The sequence below is a fragment of the Callionymus lyra genome, chromosome 3 (assembly GCF_982586985.1).
Source record: "Callionymus lyra chromosome 3, fCalLyr1.hap1.1, whole genome shotgun sequence".
Taxonomy (NCBI): domain Eukaryota; kingdom Metazoa; phylum Chordata; class Actinopteri; order Syngnathiformes; family Callionymidae; genus Callionymus; species Callionymus lyra.
The window spans coordinates 12,763,435-12,782,314 of NC_141820.1; the positions used below are offsets into that span (position 1 = coordinate 12,763,435).

At 39.5% G+C, this 18,880-nt stretch overlaps 1 protein-coding gene across 6 annotated transcripts in view; it reads right to left on the reverse strand.

The window, feature by feature from the left end:
- Positions 1 to 18,880, reverse strand: part of celf2 (cugbp, Elav-like family member 2) — a 283,629-nt gene that overhangs the window by 114,279 nt on the left and 150,470 nt on the right. For all 6 annotated transcript variants that reach the window (XM_087786512.1, XM_087786517.1, XM_087786515.1 and 3 more), the window contains one exon: positions 8,314 to 8,510. In XM_087786512.1, the coding sequence (XP_087642638.1) occupies positions 8,314 to 8,510 (197 nt within the window). The remainder of the gene's footprint in view (positions 1 to 8,313; positions 8,511 to 18,880) is intronic.

The window sequence follows — 18,880 nt, forward strand, 5'->3', positions numbered from 1 at the left end:
GAAGTGTTGCGGCTCCTGCTCGTCCACGGGGAGCGAATGCCAATTAAAGAGGAAAGTTTGAGCTTGAAGTGAGTGTTGTATGAAGGGATGACAAAACAGTTTTGGTTGGTATGAATCTCTTAACTATGGCGTACACCTTTGCACATCTTTCGGCAAGATTTTTATCACTTCATTCAGAATACCAGACATGTAGGAATGATGCTTGGAACTCTAACTTCTTACGTTTGTAAGGCCTCTTCTGATTGGATTAGTGTAACCTAGGGACATCAGGTGAAGAAAAAAAGACCTAAGCAGGTAGATCGGATGGAGGAAGCACAGGAAAGGAAGAGGACAAAGTGGTGGAAAAGTGTCAAAAATGGTTGGAAGACTAGCTGTGACCCTATTGAATCGAGCACAGGCAAGTCTGTTTACCTGGACCAAGGACTCTTGGGGATTCGCAAAGGCTATCAAGAATATCCTGGAAGTTGCTGAGAGAGCTTCATGGAAGCTCTGGTTAGGGAGGCTGGACACATGGCCTAGAGCACTAGCTGGAACAAAAGTTGGATAACCCCTGGCTGGGTCGCCCGGTTATGTGGGTCAGTTGTAAGACCTGAAAAACTCTATGAGCCTGGGAACATCACTGACCATGTGTCCACGTCACACCACAAGGTGTATTCAAGAACTGATCGTTTAATCCAGTCTGAACTTGAATTTAACTTTTATCTTTGACATATCACCAAATTCTCTTTCTTCTTCACTGGCCATGCTTACCACTCAGTTCATTAGTGATAGGTTGATGAGGCCTCAATACTGTTTCTGACAGTGTTTTGAAGCTTTGCGTAAAGTCAAGGAAGTCACTTTTTTATTACTAATCACAGTCCTAGTCAGCGAGTGAGTAAGGTTACGGGTTAGCAGATGAGGCAGGGTGCATTCCAGTTTGTAAGAAAATATTGATTTATTGTGATATTCCTTTTCATGATATAGAATCAATTTTTAACAGCACTGTATCAATAATAATACATAAAAAATGTTTAGCCTTTCAAATCATGTTTTTATCAAAGTTATTTCATGGTTTAAATGTTAAATATTGTCTTTAAAATAATATTAATATTTTAAAATGTACTGTATCATTGCCCCTTTATCATGTGACGTATCGTAACGACAATACGCAACCCTAACAGCAGGTTGCTTTTGCATTTGGGAGCTCGCTTGCACAAGAGGACATGTTTGAGCTTGTATTTTAGAACTATAATAACATATACTTTCTTAAAGCCACAGAAAAATCCAGAAAAAAACACCAAATTATTATCAACTTTTCTTTCTCCCATTGTCATTATATTACGTGGCTCGGAATATCAAAGGCAATTTAATGACTTAATTAGTAATTCTAACATGCTTTCTATTGGGCGTTTAACAGAACATAGTCTTTTACCACCCTGTAAATGCTGTAAAAAGGCCCATTAATGACCCCATTAGACACATTCTGTCTCGAGCAGAATTAAAAAATGTATGTGTGTGTGTGTGTGTGTGAATGTGTCTCAGGCACACGTGGGAATGCTATCATTAAGATAAATGACACAGTACATTCTCCGCCACAGACACAAACACACGCTGACTGCAACAGACCCGTCAAGGCGCTTAAGGTTGTGTCTCTACAAAAGGACCGTTTTCTGTTTACCCCTCTGGCTCTCTTTGTCTCATTCTCTTTTTATCTCTTCCTCCATCTCCATCTCTCTTTCAGCACAAAACGCCAAATCGCTTGCTTTTTTTTTTTTTTTTCCTCCGAGCCGCTCACCTCCACCAACCCCCCCGCACCCCTGCTCACACACTCATCTGGTTAATAACTTCTAACGCATAAAAACCAAACAGCGGTGCCATGATATTCCCTGCGCTGCCCCCGTCAGCATAAACACACACAAATGTTCGGACCTGGTTCAAAAAAAAAATTTTTTTTGCGCAGTAGACTCGCCGCCCAGAAGGTGTAAAGCAACCCGTTCAGTCGCTTAATACACTAATCAATTCTCAATCAATGTATTTTCTGGTCAACTAAGCTTCGGTTCTGTTATCGATTCTCGGCCGGTGACTGAACCCAAAGACGGATCAATTCTAAAACATGCTAAATGGATTTTTTTTTTCAGCGTGCGATATGATTGGATCAGGATTGATATTCCTCCGTTGTGACTTACAGGACATGATGGAGTGGAGTGGAATATTCTTAACGTGAGGCTCGAAGATTCAGTTCTGAGTCCATCATGTGACAGAAAAAAAAAAAAGAGGGATTACATAGATCCAGTGATCTCATCTCATGATCCAGCGTAGAAGCCTTGTATTCTCAGCGTCTATTATTCCGTGACATTCTGAATTTAAAAATACAGAATGAATCACTGTTTATGTTGTTATTAGCATTTACTTTTTTGTCATTTAAAATAATGTGAGTTTTCGACTTAAGGCCACAGTTTAAATACACACTTTATAAAACAGTTAAAACACAAATCATTAAGTAAGTAAGTACTTTATATTTAGAGAGCGCTTTTCCAGACCAGGGGTCAAAAAGAAACAATCAAAAAAATAAAGCAAATAAAATAAGCAACTAGACACAATCTTTTTTTTGCGTATTTGCAAAAAACAAACTTTAGCTGATGGACTTTTTATTATGCAATGTTTCCGCCAGTTATTTATTTTTTTCATGAATCAGGCAACTTTTCATAATCCTATTTTTTCAGAAGAGGTTCTTAAAAGCAGTATTGTGAAATACCTGTTTTTTTCCTCTCCACACTTTAACTTTCACCAATAGTCTGAAGAAGGTTCAGCTCCCCAGAGATCTAGCCAGTACTATTTAGTACAAGCTAACTGGTATATATGGCTAACATTTACCTTTTAATGTGTTCATTCAGTCATTCCATTCTATTCTATTCATTCAATTCTAGTTTTAGCAAGTTTGTCTAAAGGAAGGGTAGGTGATCGTGAGCAAAATTCAGAATAAAAATACTTAACCGTCAGGTCCCGTTTTCAGAGGTGAACAGCGAGTAATATCGTAAGAACTGCTTAGCACAACGATACTTCACCCTCATGTCATCTTGGGGTCAAAGTGACCCAAAAGGCTGAAAAACAAATGTGTTTGCCTCTGGGTCAAGGTGAACGACCTCCCTGGCTTCCAGAAATACATATGCAGTGGTGGAGGTCATTCACCTTGACTCAGAGACAACAAAAGGGATACTACAAACACATTTGTTTTCGGGTCACCTTGACCCTGAGCTAACAAAAGGCTTAAACAGTGTAGAGACGTTTGAGTTTGATGGATATGTGAACCAATCCAATCACTGCAATGTGTTGGTTAAATTGATTGGAATGCAATTTATATTTAAATGGTGACGATTGTTAGTTTTACTTTTTGTGTAATCAAAATGTAATCAAAATGAACCATCCCAGGGTGTCCCCCATCGTCGCCCTAAGCAGTCGGAGAGCGCTGGCCACCCTTTAAACCCAAATAAGGGAACAATAAGCAGAGGAAACCAGATTGCCCAGAGTAGTCTAACAAGTGGGGAACCTTTGGAAAAAATAAATCCCCCACCTTAAAACCAGGAGTCAGATTTGCCCCCCTTCTGTTTCGCCAGCTCGGCAAACTTTCAGACCACAGAGAGACTAAAGCGACCCCACAGCTACCGTGGGGCGTTTCCCTCACTTTTCATCCAACCTTCATCCCCGACCTGCCCTCGGATCACAGATCACCGAGCACACTCCGGGGCAGTGGATTGCGACGTTTTTTTTCGAACTGCGGTGCTCTTAACCTATATTTCTCTCTGTCGCCCCCCCTTATCTGTCGGCGATACTATCTTCAACTCCATCCAGCTGCCGAGACACCTCACGCCGAGGACAAGATTACAGTTTGAAAAAACCCCGGATCGAGAGGAACAACTGTTCCGCCGAAAACGACACGCAGAGTCTTATCGACGGAGATAAAAGAAAAAAACGTCACAAGTTCACAGGAAGTGAATGAAAACAGGGTTATTTTCTACTCCTATCCAACTTGCCATTTGACGATCTCAGATTTCCCGCTGCTTAGACACTTGCTGTCAATTAATCCACCATGTTGTTTCCTCTTCTTGTTGTTGTTGTTGTTGTTCGGATTTGTATTTTTGGGACGAACCGTGTCAGCTAATGAGGATACAAACACAACGGAAGCGCCGAAAACTGAAATCGTTATCAGGGGTTGCCACTAACATAGTGAAGACAAAAAAAAAAGGGGGGAAAACAACTGTTCTGGGTCAACAACCGGGTGTCATCGTTTACCCCCGAAGGACCGGCGCCGCTTTTTGAAAGCGATACCCGATTCAAAGTAAACACAGCCGGGGCGAGCGAGAGGCCACGGTTCCTATGACACCGGCGAAAATTAGCGGCGGCTCCGGCGGACAAGAGGCCACCGATTCGCCCCCCCGAAGGTGAGGCGAAGCGCCGACGAGTTACCGAGACGATGAGGAAAAAAAACACATCAGAGCGAGCGAGTCACGAGGCCAATAAGAGCTCAATCGAACGCCGAAATCTCCCGTCGTAAGAACACTAGAGAATTTGCGATTTCAAAAGGAAGGGAGAAATAAAAAAAGGCATAGAAGGTAGGCATAGAAGTGATACTCTTTTGACTGGAAAATAAAGCGGTTGATTCGATGGAAGTGAAGGACAGTGGATGGAACTTTAGCCCCTTTTTTATTTTTCGTTCTTTCTTCCCCTCCCTCCCTCCCTCCCTCCTTCCTGCGTCTGGTATAGAGAGGCAGATAAGGGAGGAGAGTGGAGAAGAAGGCATCTCAAGGCTAAGAGCGCACAAACACAAGGCGCGTGACAAGTGTGTTGGTGTGCAAATATGAGTTGATTTGGGTCTTGGCAAAACACTGTCTCCGGGCTTTCATAAGCTCAAATGACTCAGCCTGAGAGAGAGAGAGAGAGAGAGAGAGAGACATAGAAATGAAAATGAGGAATTGGGGAAGAGCTAAAAACAGAAGTGGACCAGGCATGCAGGCGCGACAGAGGAGGTCGTGGACGATGATGTCGTCGTCGCCCCTCTGAGGATAATTATCGAAAGTTATGTGGATTTTTTTTTTAATTTTTCGATGTCAAATCTCTTCCCTCTTGAAGACGCTAAAGTATGTCACTGTTCAACCTTGAACATCCTCTAATAACACTGTTAATACTGATATTTTATTAAGCTTTTTTTTTACATCACTTCAATCTGATTTGGTCCATATCCAAAGATACTAGAGTTGTTCAAAAGTATTGAAACTAAAAAAGAAAATGTGTTGATACATACATGTTTGTATATGGATGGGTTTCAAAAGTATTGATAAGTTAAACTATAACTACTATGGTAGACATCACTATAGATACTGGTTCAAATAACAATTAACTTAAAGGCCGTTCTTTACTCGCTTTCTTCCTTGCTACCTTTCCCTCCTCACCATCTTTCTTTCTTCCTTGCTCCCTTTCTTTCTTCCTTACTCGCTTTCTTCCTTGCTACTTTTCCCTTCTTTCTATCTTTCTTCCTTGCTCCCTTTCTTTCTTCCATACTCGCTTTCTTCCTTGCTACCTTTCCCTCCTCACCATCTTTCTTTCTTCCTTGCTCCCTTTCTTTCTTCCATACTCGCTTTCTTCCTTGCTACTTTTCCCTTCTTTCCATCTTTCTTCCTTGCCCCCCTTCTTTCTTCCCTACTCGCTTTCTTCCTTGCTACTTTTCCCTTCTTTCTATCTTTCTTCCTTGCCCCCCTTCTTTCTTCCATACTCCTTTTCTTCCTTACTAGCTTTCATCCTTGCAACTTTTCCCTTCTTTCTATCTTTCTTCCTTGCTCCCTTTCTTTCTTACATTCTCCTTTCCTTCCTCACTTACTTTCTTCCTTCCTCCCTGTCTTTTTTCCATACTCCTTTTCTTCCTTACTCGCTTTCTTCCTTGCTACCTTTCCCTCCTCAACATATTTCTTCCTTGCTTCCTTTCTTCCTTATTTTCTTCCTTTATGTATTGTTTCCTCAGTTATCTTCTTCCGTACTCATTTTTCCCCTTGCTCTCTTTCTCCCTTATTATATCTCCTTATTGCTCCTTCTATTCCTTACTCTCCATCTTCTTTGTTCACTTTCATCCTTAACTCTTGTTCTTCTTTGCTCAGTTTTTCCTTCCCTCTTTCTTTTTAATCCTCGCTTTTTCTCCTCACTAAAAGAGGGCAGACGTCCGTTGGCCACACATTTTCAACTATATGATCACCCAATATTGTCTTATTGATGGCTCGGTATTACTCTACAAGAGCGTTGGATCCTTCAGATTATTTTATGGGCCCTGATTGCAACACCACCATTGAATTATCACTGTAATTTGTGTTGCACTGTGATATCTTGATGTCTTAAAATCCAAGTACATTTTTTTTGTGTGTGTTGTTTTACAACTGTAAAGCGTCTCTTTCATATGCTGGGACAATATGTGAACATCATTTTTAAAGAGTCAATAAATATCAACAACAGTTATTTCTTTCCTGAGAAAAATCAAGCGCTTCATTGTATCCACTTTTAAAGTTTGCGTTTTTCTGCTGCATTTGAACGTCAATAACTATTGTGAAAGACCTTGTTGGCAATAAAAACAGTGGCATAACTAATCCAATTTCATTCTCAAGAACTCGAGTGTTAACTCACTTTGTTCCTACCCACTTATTCTTTATGCTCGGAGTGACACTCAAAAGAGTTTTGCCTGAAATGTACTGGAAGTGTCTCTCTTTCCCGCCGTCCTGTTTCCTCCCACTCCCCATGTCTCATCAGGAGAGTCATCAGCCTCCACTGCGGTTGATGCCTGTTAATATGGCAGCGCTATTGTCGGCTCCATCGTCGCTGCTGTCGCTATTGTTTGCTCTCACACTTGATGAATCCATCACAGTGAGAAAAGAAAGCAAGTGGGAGCGAATAGCTGCAATTCTGGCGTTTTTTGTTTTTTTTTCTTCTTGCACAATTGAAAGCGCAAATCTGCTGAGGCGAGCTTTTGTCTTCAGTGTTGCACACGTTTGTTTTGCTCGTGTAATTTTTGAGCGTTAATCATCTGTTGGTCCATTTACTCTCACGTCTCTCATCGCTTTAAGCCGAGAACCACTCGGTTCGTCATCCAGGGAAGTTAAACGTGTACCATTGTGTCGCCATTGTCGCCGTTAAAGTTTTGTAGGTAAAAACACAACATATTGATCTGTTTTTCAATTCTTGAAAGAGGAATACAGATGAAAATGAAAAGAATGAAACGTAAAAGTACTATCGAGGAGTAGCATTTGAATGGAAACAAATAGAAAGATCTTTTTTTTTTAAAAGAATAAAAAAGTAAGCGAATTAGGAGAAAAAATAGAAAGCAATAACGGAAATAAAGCAAATATACAATATAGGACTATAAGACTGATTAGGACCAAAAATGTAAATGCTGTCCCAAAAAATAAAACAGAAAGATAAATTGTAGAATAGGAAGGAAAAGAAAGTAAGAAGGAGGAAAACAGAATAGGAAAAATAAAAGGAAATGATGAGGAGAATTTGGAGAAAAAGGAAAAACTTAAAGTACAACAGTTAAAAATATAAATGATAAGGAAGGGAAATAAATGTAAAATCTATTAAAAAAAAAGAAAAGAAAATAAATAAAGATGAAGGAAAACGTAAGAGTAAAAGATAAAGAAAATTACAAGAGATGAAAGAAAAAAAGTATTTAAGTGAAAGTACAATAAAAGACTGAACAGGACTGAAAAACATAAAAGTAAAAAAAGTAAAAATAAATATAAAAGCTATTCAACAGAATAAAACAGAAAGGAAAATCGTAGAAAAGGAAAGAAAAAAATGAATAGGAACAGAAAAGTAAAAATAAATAGTAAAAAGAAAAAAGTACAGATGAGAAAAAGTCAGTGAAAGGGGAAAATAAATGAGAGAAAGAAAATTAAAGAAAGAAAAAAGACTTTCAATGGGATAAGAGAAAAGGGTTTGTAGGTAAAAATGGAATGAAAGACCGAAAATAATTGAAGAGGGTCTTCAAAACCTAAAAGGGTATTAATGAAAAATAATGTTAAGTTGATTCAAAATAATAAAACAGAAATTATTAGAAAAATATAGAATAGGAAAGCAAGAAAGAAATATAAGCAATTGGAACAGATGAGGAGAAATCAGAAAGCTACTAAAAGACGGTTATTTAAAGGAAAATAAAAGACTTTAAAAGGGACGAGAGAAAAAGGTTTCTAAGTAAAAGTACAATGAAGAAAAGAAGTGAAAGAACGCTTATGCTTAACAACCAGATCCAATGGAGGTGAAAGAAAAAGAGGCTTTTGAAACAGCTACTGAAGATGGTACCTTTGCTCTGTGGAGGGTTCTGGCTGCGGTCTCGCAGGATATTGATCTGGTAGACGGCGCCGTACGGCTCGAACAGCTCCTTCAGCTCTTTCTCTGACCAAGAGCGCGGGATCTGACCCACGAACATCTTGATGGCGTCCGGGTCGGGCTGGTCCGAATGCTCCAGCGCCCCGTTCATCTTCCCGGCTGTGCCGTTACTGTCGAGAGAGCAGAGGAGAGAGAACATGAAGTCAACCTTACTTAACCAAGGAATATCTGTGTCCGTCGGCGCGAACCCGATGACATTTGGAATGTCTTTCGAATTCATGTTGATCAGCAAAGAACGGTTTTAAAGTTTTTCAAATTAACATTAACTATTTCTATTATACAGCAAAAGCTTTGAGTAGGTTGGTTTTTTGTAAAAAAAAAAAATGCATGTAGAAAGCATTCTAAACCCTGAAGTGAAATTCCTTTGGCCGGGGTTTTGAACAACCCCTGGAAATGTTAGGAATCTAAACAGCGCATTGAAAAGCTCCCGTTAAAAAATACCTCTGGAACTTCTACACAATCACACTTTACCTGGTCATTTTAGCCGGTTAGAGAAGCTGTAGAATCCAATTATTTTACCCCCCCGTGTTGTTGAACCAGTGGCCTGAAAACAAATGTGTTTGTGGTATCCCTTGTGTCGACTCCGGGTCAAGGTGAATGAACTCCCTGGCTTCCAGAAATACATAGACAGTATTGGCGGTTGTTCATTTTTAACCCAGGGACAACGGAAGGGATAAGACAAATACATTTGTTTTCAGGCCACCGTGTCACCTCGACCCTGAGATAACACAAGGGATGCCACAAACACATTTGTTTTCAGGCCACCGTGTCACCTTGACCCAGAGATAACACAAGGGATACCACAAACACGTTTGTTTTTATAAGCCACCGGGTCACCTTGACCCAGAGATAACACAGGGGATACCACAAACACATTTGTTTTCAGGCCACCGGGTCACCTTGACCATGATATAACACAAGGGTTAAGGGTTTGCAACAGGGTTTATCAACCAAGTGTCGATATTGAATATTCTAAGAGTTTTACAACCTTTTATGGAAAGGTTAAAAGCAAAACTGTCTAATCTTTGTAAATATTACTTGTAGTCATCGTTCAGTTGATCTCCCAACTATCAACACATCAAGATAACAGAGAACTGATCTACAGGGATGTGTCACCTGCCAGATATTTGTGTGTACAATTCAGGACGCCGTCTAAAGAAGAACACAAAAACGACTTGACCGAGCATCAAAGAGAATAAATGAACAATATTGACATTTCCCGGTCCCGCTTTCTTCTACTACCTCCATCGTTTTTCTGTCCGTCTTATTGAATTTAAGCAGATCGTACCGGGTCGACTACAACAATGGCACCACGACGGTATAAAAAAGACTTCTTACGGCGCCTTACTTTCTCTTCTCTGGGGACAAAAGAGCGGTTATTGTATTAAAAGCAACCGACATGGGGACGAGACACACCCTCGATAACAAGCGTCAAAACCAACGTCGGTGGTGGTGGTCTCCCAAAGATGGGATGAAAAAAAAACCCAATTTAATGAAACCGAAGTCAACGCGTGCTCCCTTTTTTTATTGCTCCTCTTCCTCTTTTGTTATTCTCGGCAGGAGAGAGAAAGCGCATTATCTTAAGAGGCAAAAAACAAAACAAAGCCAAATCCGGAGCTTGGTTAGCTGACAGCACTAATACCAGCACATGAAGCTCAGCAAGAGAGAAAAAAAGCGAAGGGGAATAAAAAAAAAAAGAGGAGGAAGAGGAGGGTGGTGGTGAGGCATGCAGACCTTTGAACACGGGCCATCCATCTTTTGCAGAAAGAGCCAAGGCGCTCGGCAGAACCGCCCAATTCTTTTAAAGACTTAAAGGACATGTCAAATAAAAAAAAAAAAACGCCCGGCGCCGAGGAAAAGAGTCAACGAGCCACGGCGAGTGTGTTAACAGTCCTCGGGGAGAGTCCGCCGCTAAGCTGTCCCGATAAATGGCGAAAGGGCGGCGTGGAGAAGGGGGGAAGACCCGCGAGGGGGTCGCCCCTTCGTTGACGGAGGAGGAGGAGGAAGAAGAAGCGAGGGCCCCGATCTCCACTCGTTGTCTAGGACGCACGAGTGATGGATGCCCCTGGTATCTGACGAGCTTGTGTCCACGACAAGGGCGAGAGAAGAACAGGGCGAAAAGACAATCTCCCATTGTTGGCGTTTTTGCATAATAGCGAACAGTGTCGACCCGTCCGGCCATTCACTCTGGCCTCGGGCTTAAGACAATGACTGGCTTCACACCCATAAGGCGTTTGGACGCTCGCAGTGTTGCTCGCCGGCTTGTTTTTTTTTTTTTTTTCCACCCCCGGGGGTGGGTTCGAGGTTTTCTGGGCTACAAAGGAATGTTCCTCCTGTTCCACCAGGGCCCCGTGGCCAAGACTGACAAGGTGTTATTGCAAGCAGTCGGGAGATTTAGGAGCATGTGTGTGGATGTTGTGTGAGTGTGCGACGCTCAGCGGGAGAGTGTCCTGGGGCCTGGATTAAGTCATTGAGTGGATCCACTCCTGCCATAGACTCGCCGTCTACCCCCCCCCCTTCCTCCTCCTCTCTTCTTCTTCTTCTTTTCTCCCTCTCAATTTGAGCCAATTGTTTGCCTTAATGGCTTAACTATTGCTTCCATCACTCCAGTGTCCCTGCAGCACAGGGCTGTGACGGAGGCTTGATGTCGTGTGTGTGTGTGTGTGTGTGTGTGCGATTGGTTAGACTGCCGAAAAAAAAAAATGCTTCAGATATCTTTGAAGCTGCAACGGAGGGTTTGTTATTCCCCCAAGTCGCTCTCACATTCAGCTCATTTTTTTTTCATTTTTTTTTACATTCAAAACCGCAGCTGCATTTAAGTGGCTATCAAAACCTCCTGATCCAGACAAATTATTGAAATACAATTAATCATGAATGCTACAATGATTACCCACAAGGAGAAAAAAAAATATGGCAGCATAAAGAGTCTGGACCAGTTTCTGGTTCTTGTGTCAAAAAAAAAAATGTGGCTGGCAATTTGCCCCTCACGAATATTGGTTGTTTTTGGTATATTTGCTGTGGCTAGCTAGCTACTGTAGCACGTTAGCTTCCTGCTCAATGAATGATGGCTTTTGTGTTGTTGGCCATAGTAATCTGTGTTTAGTTTGCCAAGAATTCAACTTTTTGTTAAATATGACCAAGTCTACTAAAGCTTTGGAATTAAATGGAGCTTTTTTTTTCTAGTTTTACATTTATTTTATTTGTATTGTTATTTACATATTTATATCACATATTTTTTTAATTTTATTATTTGTCTGTCGTTCAGTTTTAAATATTAATACAAACCTTTTAACGCTTTTGTAGGAAAATTTAAAATGGTATTAAGTATTTAATATATTCCTGTGTATCGATCTTACATTTTTGATACTGTTACTGATACCGATACCTTTACTTTGATACCGTTTCCTGTACAACACTTTATATTTTAGTATAAAGATGTCACAAGATTAATTTTATCAAAAATGTAATTATATTACGAATAGTACAAATCTTTTAGCTTTGTTCAAATTCCATTTAAAACTGTTATCTTACAGAAAAATACATAAGAAATAATTTATAATGCGAAAAAATGCAATCAATGTTAAATAATCAATAATCAATCAAAAAGATAAATCCACACGTTATCAAGTTTGGATAAAGGTGAAGCATATTTCGACACTCGATACTAGCAAAGTATTTTGCCACAAAACAACCGAAATTCGATACCAAGCCCTAGTATCGACATTTTATTTGCGATTAAAGTATCATGACTATTCTGCATAGTTTTAACCAACCTCAATATTCACTGCAAATTTGACATTTTTAACTTAACTCTCAGTATTTCCTCATAGAAAGCGAGATAAACATAATATAAAGGCTTTTTTACTTTCATTTATTTAAATTGTATTTCTTCGACCATACAATCTGAAGCATAATAGAAAAGAAAACTGTTGGTTTCATATTTAATTTGAAGTAAATGACATATTAAACTCGCATACTTGTCAGCTTAACTAAAACAATAACTGTACTAGCAACCGCCGTTTTCTACTATGTTATGTTTTACTATGTTATAGTACCATAGATTCAACAATTACATCTCGAAGGGAGCGTATCGTTTCTCTCAAAGCAGGATAGTCTTTTAAGTGGGAGGATAATTCTACGTCAATGCGTGACTTGAATTATTTTCCGAAACGGCACCATTTTTAGTCGAATGAACCAACACTTTGAAAACATGGTTGAATTATCTTGGAGTAGATGCTGCTCCCGACAGCGGAGATGTTTTTCGAGGTCACCGAGGTACAACGCTTGATTGGGGAATTAGAGCGTCACAAGAGAGTCGTTTCATAAATAATAACCATCAGATTGAACCGCCGGGAGGTTTGAGAACATTCATAGAATACGATGGAGGATACAAGCTGATGAAATGAGGTTCCTCAGGTTATCTTGGAAGTCCAGGGGCGGAACTCAAGAGTTCAGACTTTTTTGAACATGTGACCTGGAAAGACTTTTCCTTTTACTGGTCTCATGAAGCCCAACAATGCCATAAATTCCTTCTTTTTTTCTTTTTTTTCCTATGAATACAGAGCAACAGTTTGGCAGGTTAATTACAAATTTGAATGTCAAATACTTAAGGTTTCAAACTCAAATCTATTATCAGCTTGAGGCAACCATAAAAATGAACATTGATGCTTTCAGTGTGGATTGAATATTCTTCTTTACCCTTAGGTTTCACCCCATGTTTTCCAAAGTACGCAGATGTTTGTTTTTTTATCCAAAAAAACAAGTGAATTAGCAGGAGAATTTCAATTAATTCATAAAAACATATAATTAAGTGTGTTTATGCGCACATTTCCTACCTCATTATTTTAAATAACTCCCCATTTATATTGAATATTACTGAATAAAACATAATTAAGTACAATAAATGTATAAATATTATCTTACATTTAGAACTTAAAATGTTAAGACACAATTCCTACAACTTGAGGAAAGTTACATTGAATACTTTTTAAGACATTTGAATCCAAATTTGAGATTTTTTATAGACAATTTTACCCATAAGTTAATTTATAAATAAAACAAACATGACTTTTTAAGTCAATGATTCACACTTTTGTTAGTTCTCTTATCGTATGCATGTCAGTATATATGGTTTAATTAATACACCAAAATATTGTAGATTTTAAAACCAATGTTTTATACGTTTTAATGCCAATTGAAGAACTATTTAAAAATGTAAAATTCATATATTTGTAAGGCTTTCTAATGGTGGAAGTTATAATAAACTTTTTTTGGTCTGATTTAGTTCAAAATTTCACTAAGATTGTTCAAATATTTCTCTGAAAAATGACCCGTAAAAGTTCAGTAAACTCGCACAATGAAAGAAAAACCCCGGAGGTAAAGCATCTCTACTGTAGGAAGTCATCTCCTCAAATACGGCATCAGAACCCGAAGTTCACAGAGACAACTTCACTACATTAACGCCCGTGCTTTTCCGGATAGTTTTCCTTGTTCGCAGCAGGATCTCCGCAACACAACCCCGATTTGATCTGAGCGAAAAAAAAAGCCAAGCGAAAGAGTGTAAGGAAGAAAAAAGAGAAAAGGGGGAGGTGGAGTGGATTGCCGATGAGGCAGGTCTAAAGAGTAAGCACTGCTCAGAGCTCAGCGTGGGCTCTGTCAAAAAAAAAAAAAAAAACCTGCAGACACACACATATCACGCATGCACACAGCCATGAATTACGCATGCATACACACAAGTTAGAGTTCAGGTTGGCTGCGCTCATCCTCCTGCTGTTTCCCCCTTCTGTTTCTGCTCTAAAACACACATCCTCTCTGATTCCCTTAACTCCCGATCGCAGCACATGCGCAAAAAAAACCCTCCGCTTTACACTAACACACACACACACACACACACACTTCAGTGGGTTCGCGGTCGGGCCGAGCTGTCACACACGCATCTTCTCGTTGGCACAGTGTTTTTTTTCGCAGGGTGTGTCAAACTCCCAAAGGGGAATTAATGCTGTTGACAAGCGGAGTGAGAAACATCCGATGTCCCCGAGGGGAGGTGCACCAACAAGGTCAGCTCCAAACACACACACACACACACACACAAACACCTGACATGTTATCACACCGGACTTTGTCAAATACAACAAAATGCTTCAGAGGGTTTTCAGACAAGGTTCAACCTTGGACGTGTGCGAGAGGAAGATAATTCCAGCTCATTAACAATTGTCAGTGACACATCAGGTGTAATCTGACTCACTGCTCTCACCGTGACAACAAAAAAAAGATTCCAATGAGAAGAGATGTTGTTTTTGCGGGACGACGTGACATCTCCAAACTCGTTTAGGAATCCCTGCTGACCGAAAGATAATGTGTCCGCGATACAAACGTTTCTATTTGAAACTAGAAGTAACTTTTCTAATATCATTAGGTTTTATGGTTGACGGCTGTAGCCCCAAAACCCAAGGGTTGGGATGGAAATCTATCGAGTACGACAACTCAAAGAACACCAACAAATGCAATGTTTTGAATCGGTAAAAGGTCCAATTTACACAAAAATGGTTAAAGAAAATGGACGTGATTACTGTCAAACTCGAGTCATGGTCATGATGTCATTGGTTCCCTTTATGACTACGGTTCAAGTTTGCAATGTTATCTCTAATGGTCGTTGGTTTTACAGCTTGCATCCAACTTTACTCGCAGACAGCACTGTTGATAGTTTTGATTTTGGACGAAAAAATGGTCAAAAAGACAAAATAAGTGGAGGATATACTGGATGTTTACTATTCATACTTTGTCACATTAGTATTTTTAGATATTTGGATGAAGAAAATAATGACGAATTAAGCCATTTCCATCAGTATCGGATTGATATCGGTTGATACCCAAAAACCTGTAATGTTGGTATACACCCATAAACTACGATTGTGTTATCAAAAAGCAACTAAAAGTCTAGTTTTACTGGAAGCCTATCGGTGGCAGAGAAGCTCCATAGATAATAGATAATGCAACATGAGCCTCTCAAAAAAAAGGTGAACTTTAAATGAAAAACAGAAGATTTAACGCTCAACGGAAAGAAAAAATATCTACACAAAGAACATGATCAAGAGCCTTCTCCTGTCATGATGTTTGAGCTATCGAAAAATACCAATTTGATCAATTTTTACCATGTTCAATTGTGTTTTATTTATGCTACACCCTTTTAATAATGCTGTTTTATTGTATTTTGTCATTTTATATTAAGTGATTTTATTGTATTATGTGAACCAAACGACTGGTTGTATTGTAAAGTGAACTTGAGATTCAAGATCGACAAAGATTAGAATGAGAGGAGATACTACATAAGTTATTTATAGATTAGTATTGTATCCGTTACTTTAACATTGAACCAGAAATAGTAGTAGCGGGATTGACCGACTTGACATCCTTTTCAGAGAATCTGTCCCTAAGAACCATATTGTTTGAATAGCCTTGGTATGGAGAAGCAATATTGACCTAAATAGAAAAAAATATTTTCAACAATTGCGGATCAACAAGAAGACACAATAAAAAGGAGTTGGCAATCACCTAGGAAACAATTTTAAAAAAAAGACAGCATTATAAAACAGTTTGTGACTCATCCTGACAAGAAGCCAGACAAGAATTCTCAAGTGCAGCCACCTCATCTTTTATAAGTCCAAAAGACAAAAATCATTGAAACATTAAAGAGAACACTTTGTGACTTGGCTACTACCTACGTCTTCGTCTGTAACTTTATTTAGCACGTCGTCGATTTCCAGCTCAAGTGCTTCTCTTCGCTGATTGTGATTCACTTAAAACTTACAAAAGGCAACAAACCACCCATCTTGACTCGAGCTTCTGGCAGCCAACTGTGATCGTTCAGTATATTCATTATTTCTACAATTTTTTTGACAAAGGCAGGGCATGAATAACCAGATAAAGGAAGTAGGACTATAGTGTGTGTGTGTGTGTACACTTGGTGGTTGCCAAGGAGACGTGGCGGCGCAGGCGACGCCAGGAAACGATCAGATAAATGTCACAGTAGCTAATGAAGCTGCTCCTGTGCCCTGACGCTCAGCTAGCTCGGCGCTAACGAGCTGTTGCGCGCCGCCGCCAGCTAATGAGAGAAGACACATACCTTCTTGACGGCAGCGGCACATTCGGATTTACGGGGAAAAAAAATAAAACTGTCAAAAAAATCGCAAATGAATAAGGCTCCTATATGTAAAAAGGTACGGTATGGATCGTGTGGATACCAGACACGGCCATATGTTGGACGTCTTTTATTTTGATGATTAAAATATTCGCCTCTAAAAGAAAGCTGTAACTGAATTATATTTAATTCTGCAAAAAGTTATCAGATGGCTCTATGCAGCCTCTCAGCCATTATCACAAGAGCTGCTTTTTAATTGTTCTGTCGGGCAAAATCCTTTGAGAACCAACAAGAACATCTTGAGTGGAAAACTCTAAAGTAGTAATAATAATAGTTTTTTATTTGATTTGATCATTCGTATATTGTACTTTAACCCACTATATGTTTGTGTTAGGATTTATGATAAAAAAGATATTAATAGAAAAAGCCCTTGAAAGTCACATGTGGATTAGTCGATCCACATGATCTGAATCACTCACAGTTCACCTGACGCTCATTTCAAATCTCAGTGGACTCCTACCCAGACTGACCTTAATGTCAAGACTATATATTCAATAAAAGAAAAAAGTATATACATTATAATCACATATAAATTACATAAACGTTGTTCCTTTTGACTTGAGCTAGCTGCTAACTCATTAACACCTAATGCTATTCCGCGTACACTGCAATAATATATCACCGAATAGTTCCCGATGATCAACATCGTCATGTCCCGTAACGCCGAGGGTTAAATCAGCCCATCTGCTGGAAAAGGTCAATATGTCCCGAGAAGCAATATTAAATCACCTGGAACTTTGAGTGGCCAAGTGGAATTTCATGCTTGTTTAGTCACAACACTTCTGGGATTAACACTTTCCCCGAGTAGGCTGCTGACAGAAACTATCGATAGAATAGAGTTGTGATTATCTAACCCAAGTATTTTGGTACACTGACTTTTTGTGGATGATTTATTTTATCATAAGTGACCCCTCAAGGTTGTTGCACAAGTAGGGAATCAGCCTTTTTCTCAAGTTAATGCCCTTTTTTGCTCTGGCAAGTCTTAGCACTTCTCTACTTGACCAGACTTTAAGTAAGTAAGTAAGTAAGTCATTTATATTTATAGAGAACATTTTCAGACCAGGGTCAAACAATTGTTAAAAAATCAAAACAATACTCAATAAAATATATACTTTAAAGATCAAGATAACACCGAGACAAACACAGAATTTCCAGAAAATCAAGGAAAAGCCTGTACAAATAAAAGTTTGGAAGGATTTGTGTTCAGGAACCATCAATAGATTCTGATCCACAGACCTAAGAGCCCGAGCTGGGGTGTAAGGCTGGATCAGATCACTGATGGAAGGCCTGACCATGAATAGATCTGAAAGTTAGAACTAGAATTTTAAAGTTTATCCTAAAATAAACTGGAAGCCAGAGAAGAGTTTTAAGGATCGGAGAATTGTGAGTTCTTCTACTAGAACATATACTTTACTTGGTTTATTTTGCCTTTTCAGCAAGGTTATACGTTAACGCAGGTACCATGCTCCGGTCTGGTTCCAGGTGAGTCGATTCGGCACTAAAAGCCGGCAGAACGTCTTACGGCCCCTGATTGGTCGGAGACTGAAGATTCAAATCCCAACACTAAAACGAAAACGCCATTAAAAAAAACTAAGCAAGAAGGAGTACGGTATTTCGACCAAATATAATAATTGTTCCATGATCTGTGGACGAGGTTTGTGTTTGGCAAGTACACCATCGCTTCCAAGTTTCGTGGCGTTATGTTATGACGGCCCTTCCCACCGTCGGTACGTCGCGGGGTCATTGGAAACACAGAGTCGAGTCAAGTCTAGTAGGTTTTGATATGTGTAGTAGAAAAGCGCCAAAAGTTGGAGAAGCTGGTTTGAGCCCCAGCTGTACTTCACACTAATATGTCATAGAAATAAAAAATAAAACCCTGCCACCAAAAAAGAGACAGTGAAGTCCCTATCTGAATTTAAAAACACAACTTATTGGCACTACAAGTGAAGTTTACTTAGTCACAAACAAACAATCAGTCTCTTCCACGTGTCAAATATTCTATATTTGGGAACATTCCAATTGGACTCACATAAAACCTTCCCATTATCCCTTCCTTGGCACTAGCTTTTCGCTACGTTTGGCAGGACGTGCCTAGATAGTTTGAAGTCATATTCAAGAACAGTTTCCTGATGTAAAAAAAAAAGTGGCCACCATCCTAGCAAGCTGAAGTGTCTGCATGGAAAGCTGTGATAGAAGGAATAAAGGGAAGCAAAAATTAGAGCATCTAAAAAACCACCCAACAGCAGATTGGTCAAACGCAGGCAGCAACAGCAGCAGAATTTC